Source organism: Bemisia tabaci, chromosome 1 (genome assembly GCF_918797505.1).
Source record: "Bemisia tabaci chromosome 1, PGI_BMITA_v3".
Taxonomy (NCBI): Eukaryota; Metazoa; Arthropoda; class Insecta; order Hemiptera; family Aleyrodidae; genus Bemisia; species Bemisia tabaci.
In genome coordinates this window covers 84,963,423-84,984,847 of record NC_092793.1, presented here as the reverse complement: position 1 = coordinate 84,984,847, position 21,425 = coordinate 84,963,423, and the positions used below count along the sequence as shown (strand labels likewise).

The window sequence follows — 21,425 nt, the reverse complement described above, 5'->3', positions numbered from 1 at the left end:
GGCCATTCAGAGAATTTTTCAAGATTTTAGGGGGGTTTTGGGGTTTTTCTGTGGGGGGGGGGGGGTTTAGGGGTTTTTTGGGGGGCTTGGGAAGCATTTTTTGTTTGTAATACACCAAAAAAATAACAAATTCAGAAAGAACGCGAAAAATTCGATAGGATTCGATACTTGACACTCGCTCTCAGCTTGGACTGTCCACACGAAAAACGGTCTCAAACTCGAGAAACTGGAAAAAAACGGCCTTTTCTCCACCTCCCCAGTCATAATTTACATCAATAGCTTAACAGGTTAGATCGTTAAGCAGTATACAAGGTGTAACAACTAAGTGACGACAAACTTCCAGGGGTTGTTCCATGGCTCAAAACAAGCAGAAAAGTCCCGTAACATAATCCTCTACGATGCGTGGTTCTCGAGTTTCGGGGAGTTCAGTTTTTGAAAAAAATACCGCACGTGTTCAGATATGACGTCACTGTGGCTGTCCTAATTGTCGGAACCGAAAAAAATTGTGGTTTCGTAAAGTGCTCATCAATAGCTTAACAAAAGGTATTTTCGTTTTTTTTTTCGTAAAACCCCTCTTAATGGAGTTATTGACCGTAAAAAAAATACCGTATTACCGCACGTCGCAAATAAAGTTGGTCAGGACGTACGGTAAAACGGTATTTTTTTTAACGGTCAATAACTCCACTAGGTTTTATTGAAGAAATACCAGAGGGTGGTTCGAGTGTGTATGCACAAGGCAGATATAAGGCCCTTATTTAATTTTTTAACTGTAATGCGATGTATTTTAGTACTAAGTATACAGTTTGTATATGATTGTTCAGAATAAAGTGACTTGTTTAATAATGAAAGAAATAAATGAATGAATAATTATAATAAAAAAAAATTTAAAAAATATTTCTCCATTAGAGGGGGTTTTACGAAAAAAAAAACGAAAAAACCTTTTGGTAAGCTATTGATGTAAATTATGACTGGGAAGCTGGAGAAAAGGCCGTTTTTTCCAGTTTCTCGAGTTTGAGACCGTTTTTCGTGTGGACAGTCCAAGCTGAGAGAGAGTGTCAAGTATCGAATCCTATCGAATTTTTCGCGTTCTTTCTGAATTTGTTATTTTTTTGGTGTATTACAAACAAAAAATGCTTCCCAAGAACCCCAAAAAACCCCTAACCCCCCCCCCCCCACAGAAAAACCCCAAAACCCCCCTAAAATCTTGAAAAATTTTCTGAATGGCCCACTTAACATGATTTTTCACCATTTTCACTTGTTATTTTTTTGGTGTATTATAAACACAAAATGCTTCCCAAGCCCCCCAAAAAACCCCTAACCCCCCCCCCCCACAGAAAAACCCCAAAACCCCCCTAAAATCTTGAAAAATTCTCTGAATGGCCCACTTAACATGATTTTTCACCATTTTCACTCGTTCCAATCAAAAGCACGCAAAAAATTACCCGGATATAGGTATCCCATGAATGATTGGCGAATCCTCCCGGAGAGTTAGAGAATTTTCATCTTTATTCGAGGATGGTTCCATTCAACAAAAGCTTTTTTGGGCTCATCATAAAATTAAAACCATTTTTCAGCCGAAAAATTGAGTCGGCTGTTTTGGCAGGAAAACGATGCACAATCGCAGAAATATTTTGCGCCAGAATGCACCTACCCTAGGGTACTTAAAATACGGGTTCAGATGATTTTTTGAAGTGGGGCCAAAATCGGCCCTTATCGATACCCCTCCTTTGGCAACTTTCCGGTCCGAATTTAATGGCGCAAAGTTGCAATTCAGATTCAGCGTCAAAAATTACATACGAATCGATGAAAACATTGCTACCTGGGATTTTTGCAGGCTCTTTTCCTTGTTTGCCTGGACTACGCTGTAACTCGGTGAATTTGTCACCACTAAATCTCAACATAGTCTCATTTTTTAACTAATAATTTGATCTAACGAACGGCTTGGGGGGGGGGGGGGCTTCTCCCTCTCAAGCCCCCCTCAGAACGCGCGTTTCGCGCGCGTCTCTTCAGAATTGCCTGCGTGTCTAGTGTTCTCTAGTTCTTCATCTAGTGTGCACATGCTTTTTAAGTGTCCCGCGCATCCACCGCGGGAGGGAAGTGTATTTCCCGAAGTGGGATTGGTGTAGTCCTAGAATCGTACGTCTGTAAGCCATTGTGTAATGGATCGTTTTTTTCCAGATATTTCCTTTCCTTGGGCCGCTGTGCGACGAACAGTTCGTCCAAAAACTTCCTTCACCTAACCCACTGTGCGACGCGCAGTTTGTCCAAAATCTTCCTTCCCCTGAATCACTGAGTGACGAAAAGTTTGTTCAAAAACTTCTTCCCCCTGACCCACTGTGCGACGAAAATTTAGTCCGACATTTTTCTCCCCCTGACCCACTGTGCGACGATCAGCTTGTTCAAAAACTTTTTCCCCCTGACCCATTGCGCGACGAACACTTTGTCCAAAAACTTCTTCCCCCTGACCCACTATGCGACGATCAGCTTGTTCAAAAACTTTTTCCCCCTGACCCATTGCGCGACGAACACTTTGTCGAAAAACTTCTTCCCCCTGACCCACTGTGCGACGATCAGCTTGTCCAAAAACTTTCTCCTCCGACCCACTGTGCGGCCCTGCTCCGGCCGGCTCCCCTCATGCCGCGCACCCCCCCCCCCCCCGCCTAAAACTTTCAAAGCAACGGCTCGGCCGATTTAGCTCAAATTCAATACCAAATCAGTCCTAGTGGAGAACTACCACCCATAAAAATTTCAGTTCAAAATATTCATTTTCGCTTGAGTTATCGAGTGGACAAGATTTGACCACCCCTCACTTTCGAGCCCCACCCCTCAAAATCTATTGCCTCAAATTTCATTTTTTTTTTTCGCAGAATAGTAGTTCTAATGAGTCTCTACTAAATGCAAAAAGATAGATCTAAATATCTTTCAACATAAGAATGATATTATTACTCAAAAACCGAAAAATCTTAAAAAGGCGGAAATACATACACACATACATACATACATACATACATACATACATACATACAAATGTATTCTTTCCTTGTCCTATTTTTTAATTTTGTACTCCCTTTTTGTGACCCCTACTTTCTAAATTTTTAAATTCTGTACTGTATTTTGATCTCTCCTCCAAGGTGTAAATGGCTCAATTGTTAAAAGCACCAAATACATGTATCTACCAACCAAACATACATATGTATATTTACAAGAATTTGAATGGCATATATTTTCGTGATCTACGACCCGTGATCGGTGCTCTCCACAAGGTCTCGGGTCTGGGTCCGACATCATGGGAGAATGCAATAGTGTATTTTCTTTGGAAAATACACTAATTATGCAAACTGCACTAGGCTAGCTCTTTTTTGGCTCAAACAACGAACTGTTACAGTATTTATGTGACAGCCTATGTAAACTATTGTTTTTGAAACTTTTGTACTCGCTTAATTGGATGAAAAGTCAAGTCATACAAAATAGGTTTCATTGTTTGTTCAAGTTTTCTTTGTAGATTCATTGGATTGGTGAGCACATGTTCTGTTTAATGTTTCAGAGTAAGTTTGATAACCTGTATGGTTGCCGTGAATCTTTGATTGATGGTATCAAAAGAGCCACAGATATTATGCTCGCAGGTAAAGTTTGTATTGTAGCAGGTTATGGTGATGTTGGTAAAGGCTGTGCTCAATCTTTAAAGGCTTTTGGAGGAAGAGTAATCATCACTGAAATTGATCCAATTAATGCTCTTCAAGCAGCAATGGAAGGTTATGAGGTAAGGTTTTCTCCTCTTTTTCATTTCAATTCCTCAGTACATTTTTCATGAAAGAATTACTTTACTAAACTTATCCAAATTTTATCGCCTTATTTACTGGTCGTTGTTGGAAAGATTTGTTGAGCTTTTAATAAGTATAGTTTAATAAGTATAGTTTTGAAAGATACTGTGACATCTTTCATGATTACTATAGTCGTTCATCGTTTCTTTGGTTATCATTAAGTATTATTAATTACATACTGTGCCATATTAATTTGGTAAAAAACTCAATCGTTAACTTTTTTTACCAAGTTTTGTGGGTGACAAATCGCAGAAATCTTGTAATGATTAATAGACCATTCTGTATCCTATGCTAGACCTCGAGCAAAGTATATCAATTTGAAAATAAAGAGAGTAATGCCAAAACTGCCAAAGGAGGGGTATCTATAAGGGCCTTTTTGGCCCCCTCCTAGAATCTGGAAATTGATGTGGGTTTTCCAAGTTGACTCAATATAGTTTACGGGAATAATCATGATTTAGCCCAAAGTCCACTGGATACGTGTTAAACGGTTGCCTAAACATAGGTCTGCAGGCGTATTTTGGAGAAAATTCGTGTTTTTCTATCACTCCGAGGCTCTTTTGACACAGAGCGCGTCGTCGAACTAAAACAAGCTTTTGATATATTATCAAGGAGGCTTTAGGACACATTTTAACTCTGGTTTGGCTTTAGTTAGATGATGCGCTCATAGTAAAAAAAAAAAACTTTTTCAAAAGTCGACTTTAAGGGATATCCACAAAAATCTTAGGGAATTACGTCGTAAGGTTTTTTTTGGCTTCAATTAAAGAAAATCTCCTTGTAAGGGTTTAATAAGGCTTGATAACTGCCCTCGATAATATACATAGCGTGCATACAGTTGGAGAGACGTGTTCCCTATGATTTTTGCTGGTGTCCCTTAAACGTCGACTTTTGTAAAAGTTTTTTTTTTTACTATGAGCGCATCATCTAACTAAAACCAAACCAGAGTTAAAATGTGTCCTGAAGCCTCCTTGATAACATATCAAAAGCTCGTTCTAGTTAGACGACGTTCTCGATGTCAAAAAAGCCTCGGAGTGATAGAAAAACACGAATTTTCGCTAAAATACGCCTGCAGACCTATGTTTAGGCAATTTTTTAACGCGTATCCAGTGATCTTTGGGCTGAATCATGATTATTTCCGTAAACTACATTGAGTCAACTCGGAAAACCCGCCTAAATTTCCAGATTCTAGGAGGGGGCCAAAAAAGGCCCTTATCGATACCCCTCCTTTCACAAACCCCTAATTGCCTTAATTTTTTAGTCCCTTGCTTAGCTACCTTATACAGGATCATCTGTAAGTCACTGACCACCCCTGTAACTTTTTTCCAAATCGAGATAAAAGTTTGAAACTTTGGCAATGTTCCTCAGTCTTACGTAGCAACTTTTTGGTCCCCCCAAAATTTTGGGGGGCGGGGGCTAACTTTTTTTTTTAAATGGCAACCCCCTCTTTGTGATACCTCATTCGGAAGATGAGAAAAAAAGAAATTTTTTTTTTTTTTTTTTCTAATATATTTATTGTTAACTTTCACAAAGGAAATTATAAACATTGTTTCTATTAGTAATTATAAAGGAAAAAAATTAACAACAGGGTAGTTAATTATACAAATAATATTGAGACCGAAGTCTCATAAAAATAACTCTTGGAGCTCACCCTCCCCCGGAGAAGCAACCCCCCACGCACGAGAAGAGACGAGCCCCCGTTCCATACAGCCAGAGGCCCCCCACTGGCCCCCACCCCCAATGCCCAGAAGACAGCCGGCCGTTCATGACAACTACTTTTGCTCGGTAGGCGCAAATCGCCTACACTGACTGCCACCAGGCAAAGGGAGGAGAAGACCCCCCGCCGACGGGAGGGGCACCGCACCCGCACGCAAAAGGCCACCCCCCCAGGAGAAAAGCAAGCAGCAAAAGTCAATATTTCTAAAAAAGGTTAAGAATATTGAACAAGAGGGAACAGGCAATCAAGGGTGAACGTGCGCCGTGAGCAATTTAGTTATAAGAGAACAAAGATTGGAAATTTGATTGATTAATTGATTGATTTGTGATTGAGATTGTAGTACGAGGGTGATAACATCTGGTGAATAGGTGGTTTTGTCTTCTCCTCTAGGGGCAGCTGTTACGGAGGCATATGTCCTGGATGCGTTGGGATTCTTTGAGTTAGAGCCAATTAGTACTTGGGGAATAGGTTGGTGATTGATGAAAACTGGTTTACTATCTGCGAGGCGTTTTTTTCTAATCGCTTGATAAATGGAGCATCCTTTATAGTTTGCGGTATGTCCGGTGATACCGCATAGAGCACAGGTGGGGGGGGCTTCTTTAGGTTTGTCGCACAGATCTGATTTATGAGATTGACCGCATTTGACGCAGGCTGGTTTACGAGCACAAAAGTTTCGTGAATGTCCATATTTTTGGCAGTTTAAACATTGTATTACATGCTTTTTAGGGCGAGGGGATTCAAAGGAGATTTTAAAATGTTGGTTTTCACAGTAAAATGATTTGATGTTCATTACGAATTTATTAGAGGGCGCTTTTTTTAAATCGATTTCACGAAGGGGGATAGGCTCTTTTGTTTTCCAGTGCCTTAATAGGTGTATGCGAACGGGTTCATGTCCATGGGTTTTAAGAAATTCCGTGATTTGTGAATCAGAAGTAGTGATGGGAAGCCCACGTAGCACAACGCGAAAAGGTCGATCTTGGGGTTTTTGATATGTATAGAACTCAATCGATTTTCCACTAAGGAGAGTTATCACTTGGTCGTAGTGTTCAATTTTTAAAAGAGTTAATTTAATCTGAGATTTGTTAACAAGTTGGATTAAGAAGTCTGAGGCACAAATGTTCCCAGATTTTAATAGGTCAATTAGCACAGTATGATCCGCGCATTGTAGGCTAATTTGTATGAAAATAGGAGGAGGTTTGGGGTTTTCAGTCTCTTTGTTTGGTTCTTCAGAAAGAATATCAAATTTATTTTTAGTTGGCACTGTACTTTGAGGTTCTGGCACAAAATTAGTGTCCATCGAATTCGTCGGTGGTGTAGTGGAGTTATCATCAGTCTTCGCTTGATTGACTTGGTTTCGATTCTGAGCTAGAAGATACTCTTGCTCCAGTCGTTCACGTTCATCTTGCTCATAAACGAACAATGCTCCGCCGCCGCGGGTTGCTTGATAGGCTTGGTTTGAGCTCGAAGTCGAATCTGACGCTCTTGCTCATGGTCGAATCTTACTCTGTTGCCGCCGGTTCGTGGAAGGTCGGGGTGGAGGGGGCGCCTGCCACCGTCCGACATCACTCGCACACACGTAGAGCCACACTACTGATTAATGGGTTAGATAAGAGAGCCGTTTGATCGAGAGACGACCATCTCGGACCGCTTATCAGAGCGAACTGGTGAAAATTTTTGGCGCAAACCGCAGGTCAAAATGTTGATTTTTGACAAAATGGCGGCCGGTCAAAGTTCAAAATGGCGAAAATCTGACATCTCCGTTATTTACCGACAGATTGGCGTTAAACTCGGAATCTGAGGGTATTTTGAGACGAGAAAAACGATTCTGGCATTGGTTTTCCAGAAAAGTCGGTCCTTTTCAAAATGGCGCCAGTCAAAATGGCGGCTAGCGCGGGAAGTGGATATTTAGGCTGCTTCTCGTTGGATTTGCATAAAGCTTGATATCCGGGGTTATTTCGGCACGAGAAGAACGAATCTTTCATTGGACATCTGAAATTCCGACAAATTTCAAAATGGCGGGAAATCAGTTTTACGGCTGTTTACCGATGGATTCGCATGAAATTCGATATCCTGGTGGTTTTGGCCGGATGAAAAAGAATCTTTCATTAGATTGTTGAAATACTAAATAATCGATATCGAATTTCATGCAAATCCATCGGTAAACAGCCGTAAAATTGATTTCCCGCCATTTTGAAATTTGTTGGAATTTCAGATATCCATTGAAAGATTCGTGCTTCTCGTGCCGAAATACCCCCGGATACCAAGTTTCATGCAAATTCAACGAAAAGCAGCCTAAATATCCACTTCCCGCGCTAGGCCGCCATTTTGACCGGCGCCATTTTGAAAAGGACCGACTTTTCAGGAAAACCAATGCCAGAATCGTTTTTTCTCGTCTCGAAATACCCTGAGATTCCGAGTTTAACGCCAATCTGTCAATAAATAACGGAGATGTCAGATTTCCGCCATTTTGTCAAAAACCAACATTTTGACCTGCGGTTTGCGCCAAAAATGTTCTTTTTTTATTATCTTTCGAATAAGGTATCACAAAGGGGGGGTTGCCATTTAAAAACAAAAAGTTAGCCCCCGCCCCCCTTAGGGGGGGCCGCCCCCCAACATTTTGGGGGAACCAAAAAGTTGCTACTTTAGACCGAGGAACATTGCCAAAGTTTCAAACTTTTATCTCAATGTGGAAAAAAGTTACAGAGGTGGTCAGTGACTTTTGGATAACCCTGTATGGGACAGCTCTGACCTACCACATCAGGCTTTCTTCTGTTATTTTAGGTCGGACAAAGTTCAGGACCCCGGGATAAAGAGGAATTGATCCGAAGGAATTCCAATTCCATCATCCCGAAGCCCCCCCTTCCTTGAGCGTTCTTAAAGAGATAAAAGGGGAGGGGGTCCTGAACTCCTGACTTTGTAAATCGAGGTTTCCCTGAGAACTTTAAAATGATTTAATCAATCTCATGAAATTATTCAATCAAAATCAGAATTTATGGAACATTTTAACTGAAATCTTTACTAAAATATCCAAAATTGTCCTATCCTTGATTAAAATACTGACCCGTGAAGTTGGGGCAAAGACATTGAATAACATAGACTGTGCATCCGGCTCGGGTTAGTTTAGGCAAGGCGTTACAAGTTTCTCGGAACTCCGCGATGGGAGGGGGGGGGGGAAGAGAAGAGAGAGCGTGTGTCCCAAGCACTCAAAGAGACTGCAGAGAAGCATCGGAAAATTCAGTCGCGCGCTCGGTTTTTCGCGAGTAACTCGTTTTGAGTCTATTTTCAGACAAAATTCCTAAGGAAAAAAATTGCAGAGCATATAATTTCAATAAGGAATTGCGAGGTTTCACTTTCCCGAACTAATTACCAACTGAGAAAAAAACTTCCAAATCCGACAAAAATTCACTGAGGCCGCTACTGCTTATGCGCAGATGTGCGCTTTTGGGTCACACGAACTCATCGAGGTTGGCACTCTACACTTATCGATCGGTGTGCCATGCGAATTTTCAAAATCTGTCACGCCTTCCGTAACCCAGGATGCACAGTCTACATGATTCAATGATTCTGAGTTGGGGGAAGGAGCCCCCTCAACAAAATGCCAGACCTTTAAATTGATGCACGTAGAGATCGAGAAATAGGATGTTCTCATCTGTAATTGATCCCAAGGAATCCCACTTAGATGGTCCTGTAGCCCTCAGAAGCTTCGCTAATGGGGCTCAGGATGTGAAGGTGGAAATTTTCCCCGTTTTTATGTTCACGCTCATGTGCAGTCAAACAAATTGATACATGTAGAAACGTCGCGGAGCGCGCTGGCAAGCGAAGGAGAAAAAAGAATATATCGTCTCGAGTACCATGGCGCGACGAAAAGGAGCGCTGGGCAGATCAGATCATTTTTAAGTGTTTTGCATTTTTTTTTTGCCACTTTAAAATATTCGTATTACAATTTCAATCGTATGTATCGCTAAACAAAAGCAGGCGAAGACCATTGATGTAAATTCATAATGTTTATTAATGTAATAGTTCATCCTCACAAATTAGGAACGAAACTCGAGAGCTTGGTTTTTTTTTAGATTCGAAAATGGTGGCATTTCAGCTAGGCCTGTTTGTGACTGTTCCAATCCAGCAGACTGTCAGGTGAAGGTTCTATTACGTCGATCGAGGTGCAGCGGGATGAGCTAGCATTTCTCTTCTTAATTTTTGAATCTAGCTAGAGTCAATGGTTACAGAGTTAAGACGGTTGAATTTTCTAACTTTTGAGGTTGAGATGCGCAGTCTAAGCTGCATCTCCCTCTTGTAACTGGCCTCAGAGGAAAGAGCTTTCCTTGGAGAAAACTGCAGATATAGGTGCACAGGCTGAGTTGCATTTCTCTGCAGGTTCATATAAGACAAGTGCAGACCCTAGAGTTTTGTAGCGTTTAATTTCCATTTGAGATGAATATTTACCTTATGTTTTCCAAGTAAATTCCCTCGACTTTCGCTCAGAAAGTCAGGAATTTATTAAGAATTAATTTGTATGTATGAAAAATGTTGCTAAATCTCATCACAAGTACAATCAAATAAATATCTGCAAACCTTGAAAATGCTTTTGACTTCTTAAAGAGTAGATCGAAGTAGTGGTGCGCTGTCTGATTTGCATCCCGAGCGCTCTTAATTTTTCCCTTTCAATTGATTTAAATTTCTTGGTTGGTGTTGATTTATGTTAAAATTTTCCGTTCTTCCTGATTCCGATTGAATTATTTCATAATTTTGACGTGAAATCCCGACTTCTGAAGTGTGACGACCCCCTTTTTATCTCTCAATGAGGGCCGGGGGAGGCTCTCAGACCATGAATATTAGAATCCTTAGTATCATTTCCCCATACAGTCTCACCGTCTCTGACTTTGTTCGACCCTAAATGGTCGAGAAAAAAGCCTGGTACGTGCAGTCTGGGACACTCTGTATTTAGGAAACATTTTTTTTACTTTTCATCCTGTGTGCCAGTTTATTCTATCGCAGCAGTATTCATCTAAGCCTGCCAAAAAAACTCCTTCAGAACTTGTGGTGATATAAACTTACAAAATCAACTGTAATCAAATATTCAATGCCAGTCAGCCTCAGTGGTGTAGTGGTCAAGGCAGTTTGCTGCCAACACTGAGGTCCCAGGTTCAATCCCCGGAGGTGACTGATATTTGAGGACACTCAATTATCAGTTATCAGTGTAATTTTTTTCATAAAGTACCTTAAAAAAAATATTACCCCAAAAAGTTTCAAAGCCATAGCTACATTTTAAAGGGGAGAAAAAAATTCGTGAAATGACGAAAAAACGCAATTGTCCGGAATTTGAAGTTCCCGCTTGGAGACTTGTCGGCTCCGGCGGCACCAATTAGGATGAGCCGAACGGGCTGAAATTTTTTGTAGGTTCTTTTTACACCAAATGACAACTTTTAGGGGGACCAGACATCTGATTTTCGAAAAGTCGAAAAATAAGAACCACCCTATGGCACATACGTTGTTTTCAAACCGGGCTAGAATTTATAGTTCTAAATTGCAAAATGTAGCCCAAATATCAGTCATCGTGACCGTGGATGACTATGCCACTCCAATACCCTGACCCTTTGAGGTAACAGGGTGCGGGAGGGACATAGTCACCTAGTAAGTAATCCGTCTGCACTGTTTGACTGGGTTGTGAAAAAATCTGTGGTCACTGGTAGTGTGCGCGTCTGGCAGCGCTACCTATCAGTGAAGATTGCAACAACACAGTCCAACTCGGTAGAGGCATGGCCGTGCTTCGAAAATTCGTGCTTTGCAGCGTCTGCCACAGGCTTTGATAGGACCTACCGTTGGCTGTCAGATGGCCGTTGAGCCTTGCGGGAATATAGCGGATACACAATGTGTCAATGATTTGAGGTTAAGGAGCACGGTCCAACTTCATGGTGTACGACGGCAGTTGCCAGGTGCCTTGGCCCCTTGCGGACGTCTCGCCGGTCAGCCCGGCCTCACTTACTTTCTTAAAATATTCAATGCTGTAATTCATAACTCAATTTCTTAATTCCTTTTGCCAATGAAGATTTTATGTTTTTGTTCTTTCCAAGCAAAATTAATCATTATCTGATTTTAATGAGACTTGTTGAAGCAAATTGTATCAGCTGATACTCTCTGACCTAACAAGACTATAAGCCAAAGACAACCAATCAATAAATTTACATGCCACTGTACTAATTCCTTAATTTTCAAGACATGTGCCACAATAAAGTAATCGGAAAGAACTTTAATTCTTTTGAAAAACTTCAGTAGACTCCTTGGTATGTTAGTGGTAAAATGACCCTGCACGATTTCAGCCCTTCAAAAATGGACTATTTCCAATTGGATTTTTCTTTTCTTAATTTCATCTTCCTATGAATACAGGTTACCACAATGGATGAGGCTTGCAAAGAGGGACAAATATTTGTAACAACTACTGGTTGCAAAAGTATTATTACTGGAGACCACTTCCTTCACATGCGAGAAGACTCAATAATCTGTAATATAGGTCATTTTGACTGTGAAATTGATGTTAACTGGCTGGAGAAAAATTGTGTAGAAAAAGTGAACATCAAGGAACAGGTTTGTGTTAGAAGCTCCTTCTTATGTACGCATGTATTGCTAGGGTGCGGCTTATTTGTATGCAAAAAAAAAAAGTTGGAAAAGTTCGTCTTTCCGATTTCCAATAGGTGCCAATACATAAAAAAATAATTCCTGTAAAGTTTCAGATTGATCGGAGTATTTTTAGAACTTCCGCTGGTGATGTTTCATTATAAAAATCGAATTTTTTTTTTTTGCATATACTGTCAGAGTGGAGGCGCATTTTTCTGAGCTTAGAGAGGAGCTGTCCCGATGGATGAATTTTACTGGTGATTTTTTTAAAACTTGTCTTCATATCTAATATGATTCTTATGAAAATTCCACGGTCTTTAATTTTGTAAATATGCACTTTTTCGCTACGATGCGCTTTTCTTGCAGAAAAAAGCTATATTTGATCACAGCGTGGGCTATTCAGTGGCAAAATTTAAAAACACAATTTTTTTTATATAAACGTCGCCAGAGGAAGTTCCAAAAATACTCCGATCGGTCTGAAACTTTACCGGAATTATTTTTTATGTATTGGCACCTATTGGAAACCGGGGAGCTGAACTTTTCCAACTTTTTTTTAGCATACGTATAAGCCGCACCCTAATGTAACGTGCGTCCTTCCTTTCCAACGTACTTTGGTAATATTGGTACAATGAGCACATATCTTCTTGGTACTGTTTGTAAAGATAAGTAAAATGAGGTATGATGTCATGTCATCATGTGTATCTACTGTAAGTTCCTTCATTAAAATGTAAACAATATTAGCTAATACACCCTCCTAACCCATTCCAAAATCCTATATTTGATGGTGAAAGGTATCTTAAAATTGAAAAACTGCTCCTCAGGAACAGAAAAACTATGTTCAACTTTGGCTCGATGATTATTAAAAAAAAACCGATGATTAGGTCAATGCTGATACTACTGTAAATGATTGCCGTGTCAAGTAAAATCAATTAAAAATCTTTAGGGACATGGATGTGGTTTATTTTGTCGGAAAAATAAACACAACCTCCTGAAAGCACCTTATTCAAAATTGGCCATTTTCAACCTCAGCCAAATCTTCGAAATATTTTCAGGGTTGATAGAGGATCACTTTCTGAGTCCCTAAAACAGACAATTTTTGAAATAGATTAGTTAGGGGGGGGGGGGAGGAGTCTAAAGTTCAAAATTTAAACTTGCATATTTTGTGAACGGTTTGACAAAAGGAAATTATCTTGGTCCCAAAGTGTAGGAAAAGTTATCACTTTTTAGCTAATGTTATTGAAATCGGTCAGTTTTTAAATCATCCATTGTTGCCACGTTGCCGCAACTAAAATATAAATTTTTTTACATTTTGAGCTGCGGCATTTAGAGGATAGAATGACAAAACCATATTTTTTTTTTTTTTTTTTAAGACCGTCTAATCTTTAAAACATGCCCAAGTAATCCTGTGGAAGCAATTTGGACCGAAGTAATGATTTTTAAAAGTTAACGGTGTGCGCTGAGACCATAGAATAAATAGACTACGTCAACAGAAGCTAAAGCTCCGTAAGAACCAATGTTAACATTTTTTTCCCAGGGTCGGTCAATCTTCATACTTATTGAAACCTGACTGGAGGCTAACCTACGATTATAAAATTGGAACCGAACATAAAATTTTAGGCAACTTTACAGTACTCCTCCGGATGAACGGTAAATTAGTGTAAGAAACCTCTTTTAATTCCTAAAAACGTCTGTATCTGTTATTATTCGGCCTCTCCAGAACGTTGATATGCCGCAGACACTAACAGTACTTGTTGACTTACTTTCATTTCAATGTCATAAAAATGCCGTTTGCTTTCGCTTCTGTTGACGTAGTCTATTTATTCCATGCTGAGACCTGGTATGTTCTGAGTCCCAATGGCCTGGTTTCACGCTTAAATTTCCCTCAAATTCCAATCAAAATGATGACCAAGATGGCGGTCGAGAGTTATCTATATTGATGAGTAAAATTAATTAAAACAGCGTGTTGATTGAAATAAGCATAAAATAAGCACGGTTGTGTGAAAATCAGATGAAGGATGAGCCCCACAGTTCCATCATCTACCATCAAATTTTTGCAGGCCGCAGAAATTTGATGGTAGATGGTGCGCACCAGTCACCATTTGATCGGAAAGTGATGGGAATTTGAGTGTGTAACCAGCACACAAGATCACTCATGCCACCAAATCAACCACAAGCAGCGAGATTTTGCATTTTAACACTTCCTCAGGTCATTTTTGGTAAAATCATCTGATAAGGAAGGGCGTAATCAGAGAAAATGAATATTATGCAATGGATGTAGGGGGTCCAAAATTTCAATTGCTTTTTCTATAAGTGTGTGATTTGCAGGTTGATCGTTTTGAATTATCCAATGGGAAGCACGTCATCCTGTTAGCTGAAGGTCGGTTAGTCAACCTGGGTTGTGCAATGGGTCATCCATCATTTGTTATGAGCAACTCATTTACCAATCAAACCTTAGCTCAAATAGAACTTTGGACCAAGCCGAAAGACTATTTAGTTGGTGTTCACATGCTTCCGAAGAAGGTATAAAAAATTTCCGAAATTTTTTAAAAACTTGACTTTAATTAAGATCTGAATACTCTGAAGCAATGATGCTAATTTCTTGAAGCTCCATGTTCAGCAATTTCTTTTGAGTTTTCTATGATTTCACAAGATTTTGGTTACCTTACCTGTTTTTTCGGTCCTGATTGATCGAATGGTTTTTCTTCTTAAGCGACAAATGATTATTTTGGCTTAATACAGAACTCATCTTTAGGTTAAATCTGATTGCGATCGTGTGCAAAACTTGTCAAAAACAAAAAAAAGGACAAATTAAAATTTAAAATAAAATAACAAAAACAAAACTAAGGCTAAAACCCATTCGACATTCAGGTGATTGTGTTGTGATCAGTACTCCATCCTGTGGTAAGGAATGACAGTAATATCAGAAACATTTAGAACAGCTGCAAATTGAGAAGAGGAAGAACTTAGACAAGCTGCTGAATACTCGGATCGAAAGCGAAGTGGCACCCCTGGTATTACTGCCATTCCTCACCACCAGATGGAGTACTGATCACAACGAATTCACGTAAACATCAAAGAATAGTCTTAATTTGGTTTTCTTATTTTAATTTTTCCGTTACTTCTTCTTTTGTTTTTTTCAACTCTTGGACTTGATTGTGATCAGCTTTAATCTGAGGATGAGCTTTGTATTGAGCTCAAAATGATCATTGTTGTTTAAAAAGAAAGGGCTTTCAATCAATCAGGACTGGAAAGTACAAGTAAGGTGACTAAATTGTGCAATCTGATAAAGTTTGTAATCATCCAAATCACAAGACTTCGGTTTATTTTATCTTTTAATTATTCTAGAATGGAATATTTGTGTAATGGATAGTGGAAATACCTTAACAAAACTTTGAAGAAAGCTTTCCTTTAAAATTGAAACCCATTGGAGTATCTCTTGAGGTTCTGAAATTGATTTAACTGTTTTAAAACTTTTACAACTTTTTCAAAATTTACTGACAAACGGATTGTTTAGTAATGTTAAATTCCTGTATTTTTAAGAACTAGAGAGTGCACCAAGTTCACAGGAATTTCCCCCGATTTTTTCAACAACAGTAACCCACGAAAAACGAGCTGAAAGTTGCGTATTTTGAGCTCCTACTGAAATGCGCGTCGAAGGGTCACTAAAATGGTCGCGGTGAACGCCCATTGGAGAATGGCCACACTTGTTGAGTTAACTCTGCAGCGTCCTGTAGCCCTAAGGGCTGCAGGACATTGCGTGCTGACTTGGGACGCTGCAGAATCAACTCAACGAGTGTGACCAATCTCTGAGGAGCATTCGCCGCAACCATTTTAAGTGACCCTCTGAAGCGCGTTTCAGTAGGAGCTCAAATTACGCAACTTTGAACTCGTTTTTTGTCGGTTAATACTGTTCAAACAAATCGGGGAAAATTCCTGCTTGTTTTTAGAAAAGCAGGAATTTAACATTACTAAACAAGCTCATTGCAGTTCTTGTTTGATTGCAGTCAACACGGACGGAGATTGTTAGTAATGTTAAATTCCTGTATTTTAAAAACTAGAGAGAGCATAGAGTTCACAGGAATTTCCCCCGTTTTTGTCGAACAATTGTTACCCATGAAAAACGAGCTCGAAGTTGCGTATTTTGAGCTTGTCTTGTGTGAGCGCCTTGTCTTGTTGCAGTGTTGATTTTCTTAATCCTTCTTGCTTACTGAGGAAATTGCTGATGTCCGACATGTCCTTCAAGATGTGTTCAAAGCCCTTTCAAAAATCTAATGAATAATTCTGATTTTTTGAGGTGCAGAATTTAAACTTGTGATTTTTGCTTGGTTGATCAATCAACCAAGGACCAGTCGTGATACTGTTGAAAATGGAGCGTGGAGCTCCAATAAATTGGGTCTCTTGCGCTGGTTACAGAATCAAGTTTTGATGCTTCATTCTTGTAGGTAAGCTAAAAATAAAAAGATCTGCCCAAGCTGCACTTTTTTACGTTCAATATAAACCGAGATATCGTGCTTTGAAAACTTCAGTGTATGAAATCTTCCACTGCGGTAGTGACACTCTAGGTTGCTTCCCTATTTCCTTTAACAGAGCTTAACTTTGAAGAACCAGTGAAACTTTGTGTCTTTCTGTCAAATGAAAGGAAGGTGGAAGCAATCAAGGGTGTCACTACCGCGGTGGATAGCGTCGTCAAAACCCGATTTTTCGAAGCGCAATATCTCAGTTAATATTGAACGTAGAAAGTTGCTGCTTGGGCAGATCTTATTATTTATAGCTGATCTACAAAAATCAGGCGTCAAAACACGATTCTGCGACTAGCGCAACTAACCTATCGTCCTCAAATTTCTAAAAAGTAGGTGAGCTTGGAGTTTATGCAATTGACAACTGGGCGCACCCATCGTTAATACATTTTACAGGGTGATTCAAAAGTCCCTTCCACCCCCTCTAACTATTTATGTAATTCAGGTAAAGATGTATGTTCCTAGGTCAAAGGGAGCTACTTTTTAGCCCCCTAAAATTTTCGAAGGGGCCCCCATGGAGGGCAACAGACCCTAACTTTTTTTTTTTATAATGGGAATACCCTCTTCATGATTTCTCGTCCGAAAGAGCATGAAGAAAGAAAACTTCTCACAAACCCAAGGCCAATACCTCCAACCGTACATAAATGGCGCCGATTAAAGTTAAAAATGGCCGAAAATTGACACCGGTTGTTTGTCAATGAATTTGTGCGAAAATCGGTATTTAGGAGTATTTTGACATTAAAACGAATTTGACGTTAGATTTTCATTAACAGCGAAATTTCCAAAATGGCCGCCGGTTAAAGTTCAAATCGGCCAAAAACTGCCACCTCGGTTTTTTGCTGATGGATTTGCCTGAAACTTGGGATTCGGAGGTATTTTGGCAAGGGATTAACACATTTGAAGTTAGTAGTTCTAAAAAAAAATACTCATTTTCGGCAATTTTGCAATTTTAGTGTCGGCCAGTTTGGAAATTTTGGTTTTCTAAAAAATCTAACATTGAATTCGTTTCTCGCGTGTCAAAATACGCCCGTGGTACCGAGTTTTAAGTGAATCCATTGACAAAAAACCAAGGTGTCAATTTTCGACCGCCATTTTGAAACGGTTTGAGAAATTAACTTTGAGTTTACACGAAAATATTTCTTTTTATGCTCTTTCGACCGAGAAATCACAAAGGGGGGGGGGGGTCTTCCCATTTAAAAAAAAGTTAGGGTCCATTGCCCCCCCCCCCAAGGGGCCCCCTGATTTAAGGGGGGACCATAAAGTAGCTCCCTTTGACCTAGGAACATCTGCCAAGTTTCAAACAGACGTTAGAGGGAGTGGAAGGGACTTTTGGATCACCCTGTATTTGCCTTTGAAATTTGCTAATATCCGGAATTATTATGCTAATGCGAATTTCTAAGATCCTTCTTATTCAGGGTGTCAAGTTTTTTCCCACGTTCTCGTCCCCGGTTCTTTCCCGGTTTTTCGCCGATTTTCTGAGGACTTAATGGGCTTATAAAAGAGACGTGTTTCCTTATTTTTGGTGAAAACTAATGAAGCTATGAAAATGCCAATACAGTCGACCCCGCTTAATTGGGACACTTCCGTCCCGGCAAAACGAAGTTTTCTATTGGTACATTGGTAGTATATAAAAGATTCCGTCCCGAGCGATTTTGTCCCAATAAAGCGGTTGTCCCGATTAACCAGTGTCCCAATTAAGCGGGGCCGACTGTAGCACTATTTGAAAGGTTGCATTCTCAGTTTTAATATAGTTAACTTATTTGAAATTTATGAAGGTGATAGAACGCATTTTATGGTATGCAGCAAAGGAAAAAAAAGGGTTGCCAGTTCCAGTGATAAAAATTTAATCTGGTAATGACCACCATACCCCCTGAAATCTATGAGTATTCCTTTTCTTTTCAATTGCGCTATTACTTTTTTTCTGATTAAATTTCATTGGTTTTTATGAAAGGAAGAATGGGAACTCTATACTAAGTTCTTACGCAGGAATAATAATGCTAGAGAGCAGTATTTACTGAAAATGTAAAAACAATTTTGAGAATGAAATTGCAGATGAATGAATTGAACTTTGTTTACAAATGCGTAGGACTCAAAATTAGTGATCATTACCAAAATTGGCAGACTCAATCTTTCCTCTAAAAAATTAATTTATTGGTGCGATTATAAAATTAGGTGGTGCTATTATAGAATTAGAAAAAGAATCAAAACTAAGAGGCCCGCTCCTCGGCGCGAAGTCCAAATTTTCGCGATTTTCCGGTTCAAATCCTGAATTCCCGCTTCATTCTTCCAAGTTAATCTGAAGGTACCTGTAAAAGCTGAAGGCCTCAGTTAAGGCTCCAAATAGGCATGCATCTAGGAAGGATGGCAAGTACATGCTACAACATTTCTTTATTTCTAGTTTAGGTTTGTATCCCATTCCATACAAGCACCAATCATTTACTGTCTAAAGGAAAGAAACAGTTTGCCATAGCCAGTGATGATCCCTCATTTTGGGTCTTATTTATACTTCTTCTACTCTCTATTTTTTTCGTTTTTACAAAATTCCACTCATCAGTATTTAGCATCCTAAAGTAAGAGTAAGTAAAGTTTCTAACCTTTCTTCCATAACGATCCTTGAAATTAGGAGAAAGCAATGACACAATGGACCACTAGACAAGGTACGAATTTAAGCATTCTGATACATGTTTCTTAACCAGAATTTCACGTAGAACACAATTCGCGCAACGAAAATTACTGAAACCAACTTCTAACGGAGATATTAACATTTTTATTTCACATTGGTTACGAGGAATTTGAACTGCCCGCTCACAAGAAACTCAAAGCTCTACGCGAGTCAAATTGCGCTTTACGAGTACGACAGTTTCAGCAAGCTTCTCAATCAAGCAATGTTCATTTCCCACCATGTGTTTTTCAAACTATAAGTAATTTGCTATAGCTGAGCCACAGCGTCAAGATTGATGTTGCCAGATTTTTTAATCGCAGAGACGTTTATGATAACGTTTAGCATGCGATGTGAATCACGTAGAGCATTGAGTTTTCATGAGCGGGTGGTTTGAATTCATGCATTAAGAATCATTAAATATCTTCGTAAGGTATTGATTTCGGTAATTTTCGTTGTGCGCATCGTGTTTTACGTGAAATTTTGGTGAAGAAACATTTGTCAGAATGCTGAAATTCGTACTTTGTCTAGTGGTTCATTAAAAAGTGCAGCTATGCTTTGAGGGAGGTGTAAAAAACCCCTTCCAACTTCGAATAACAATTAATTGGCAATTATTAATTTATTTGTTGATGAATCAGCCCAAAATTTTGCATTTATGTGAGAAAACCAATGCTGCGATCTGGAGGGCGAAGGTTTTTGGGTTCTGTTGAGATTTTGCAGAGATATCATAATATAAATTTTCCAATAGCACACAGAGGGCCGATACGAGGTGCTTGTATTTAAGTATAGAGTCTCTGCTTCCCGTCTCAGATCTCATAGGCTTGACTGGGTAGCTATCTGTCCTTACGATAAAAAGTCAATGGAAGTTTTTGGTATTAGCATGACGAAGTAACTCAAGTTTATTAGTCACACTTAAGGAGCACGGGAAAAATTCGTAGTTTCCATAATTTGACAGTTTTACTTTGATAAAAATTACTATCTGCGGCTCATTTTAGACATAGGTCATGCTCTGCTGGTTTTCCCATGCTGATATGGGTGTTTTCATGGCTTAGTCAGGAATATAAGTTCTTAATTGCACTCCACTTTGCACTTCCTTTACATTTACGGTTTATCAATTCTTTCTGTGCAGTTGGACGAAGAAGTTGCAGCCCTACATTTAGGACACCTAGGTGTAAAATTGACAAAACTTACCACAGACCAAGCAAAATACCTTGGGGTGCCGAAAGATGGACCATTCAAACCTGATTATTACCGGTATTAAGTTATTTTCCTTGCTGATGTAATTATTTTTTCTTTATTTTGATATAAACCATGAGACTTTGATTCAATAAATATAACGTTTTTCCACCGTGCATTTTTAAATTTTATTCTTTCAGAAGTCTTTATAGAGGATAGAAAATGAAATATCTCTACAGTTCCTCGAATTTTACTTTGGTAAAATTTATGGTCCTTATCTTGGCAAACGAAGTAACTTCTCTAAGTTTAAAAAGCAAAGAATTAGATAAAAACGGGACTCAAAATTAAATTGCTGCAGGGAAAACTTAAAATAGAAATCTTCATTCCATTTAACAAACACAATTCACTTCCTCGCTCAAGATGCTTTTCTAGGATTTTCTGAGTGGTCAGCATACAAATGTTTTTCATGAAAAGTAATCAATACCACGTTCCTAGAAATTGGAAAAATCCCAAGTTTGTAAACTAGACGGTAAAAAATTTACTTTTGGACTGTATGAACTATTTACAGATATAGAGAAATGATCTCGCTCAGCGAATTAATTTAAATCTTTTTGTGAGTCTCCCCTAATTTTTGGGTTGATTTCTATCCTTGAGTTATGCATTGTTAATTTTGAGATTGTAAGGAGAAAAATTATAATTCCTGAGTCATCAAGAATTCCAATTCCGTGCTGCAACATTGCAGTGGAGGGTGGGAATCTCATGAGGCAATGTCACCTTTGAAACACATTTCCACGTTTGTGAGCAAATGTTGCAGCAATATTGCTAATGTAACTATGGAATATTATCAAGACATGTCTCACACTGAGTAACTCTCTCTGACTCAAGATGTTGTATTACCATTCACCATTTCATTCGGGTCATTTTCGTTT

The 21,425-nt window shown here is 39.2% G+C and overlaps 2 protein-coding genes across 2 annotated transcripts in view; one reads left to right on the top strand and one right to left on the bottom strand.

The window, feature by feature from the left end:
* Ahcy (adenosylhomocysteinase) overlaps positions 1-20,674 on the top strand; it is a 67,703-nt gene extending 47,029 nt beyond the window's left edge. The window contains exons 5-8 of the mRNA XM_072306344.1: positions 3,545-3,760; positions 11,917-12,114; positions 14,470-14,664; positions 20,450-20,674. Coding sequence (XP_072162445.1) covers positions 3,545-3,760; positions 11,917-12,114; positions 14,470-14,664; positions 20,450-20,581 — 741 coding nt within the window. The 3' untranslated portion in view covers positions 20,582-20,674. The remainder of the gene's footprint in view (positions 1-3,544; positions 3,761-11,916; positions 12,115-14,469; positions 14,665-20,449) is intronic.
* The window catches only part of LOC109033309 (proteasome adapter and scaffold protein ECM29), a 480,922-nt gene that overhangs the window by 327,410 nt on the left and 132,087 nt on the right, over positions 1-21,425 (bottom strand). The window lies entirely within an intron of this gene.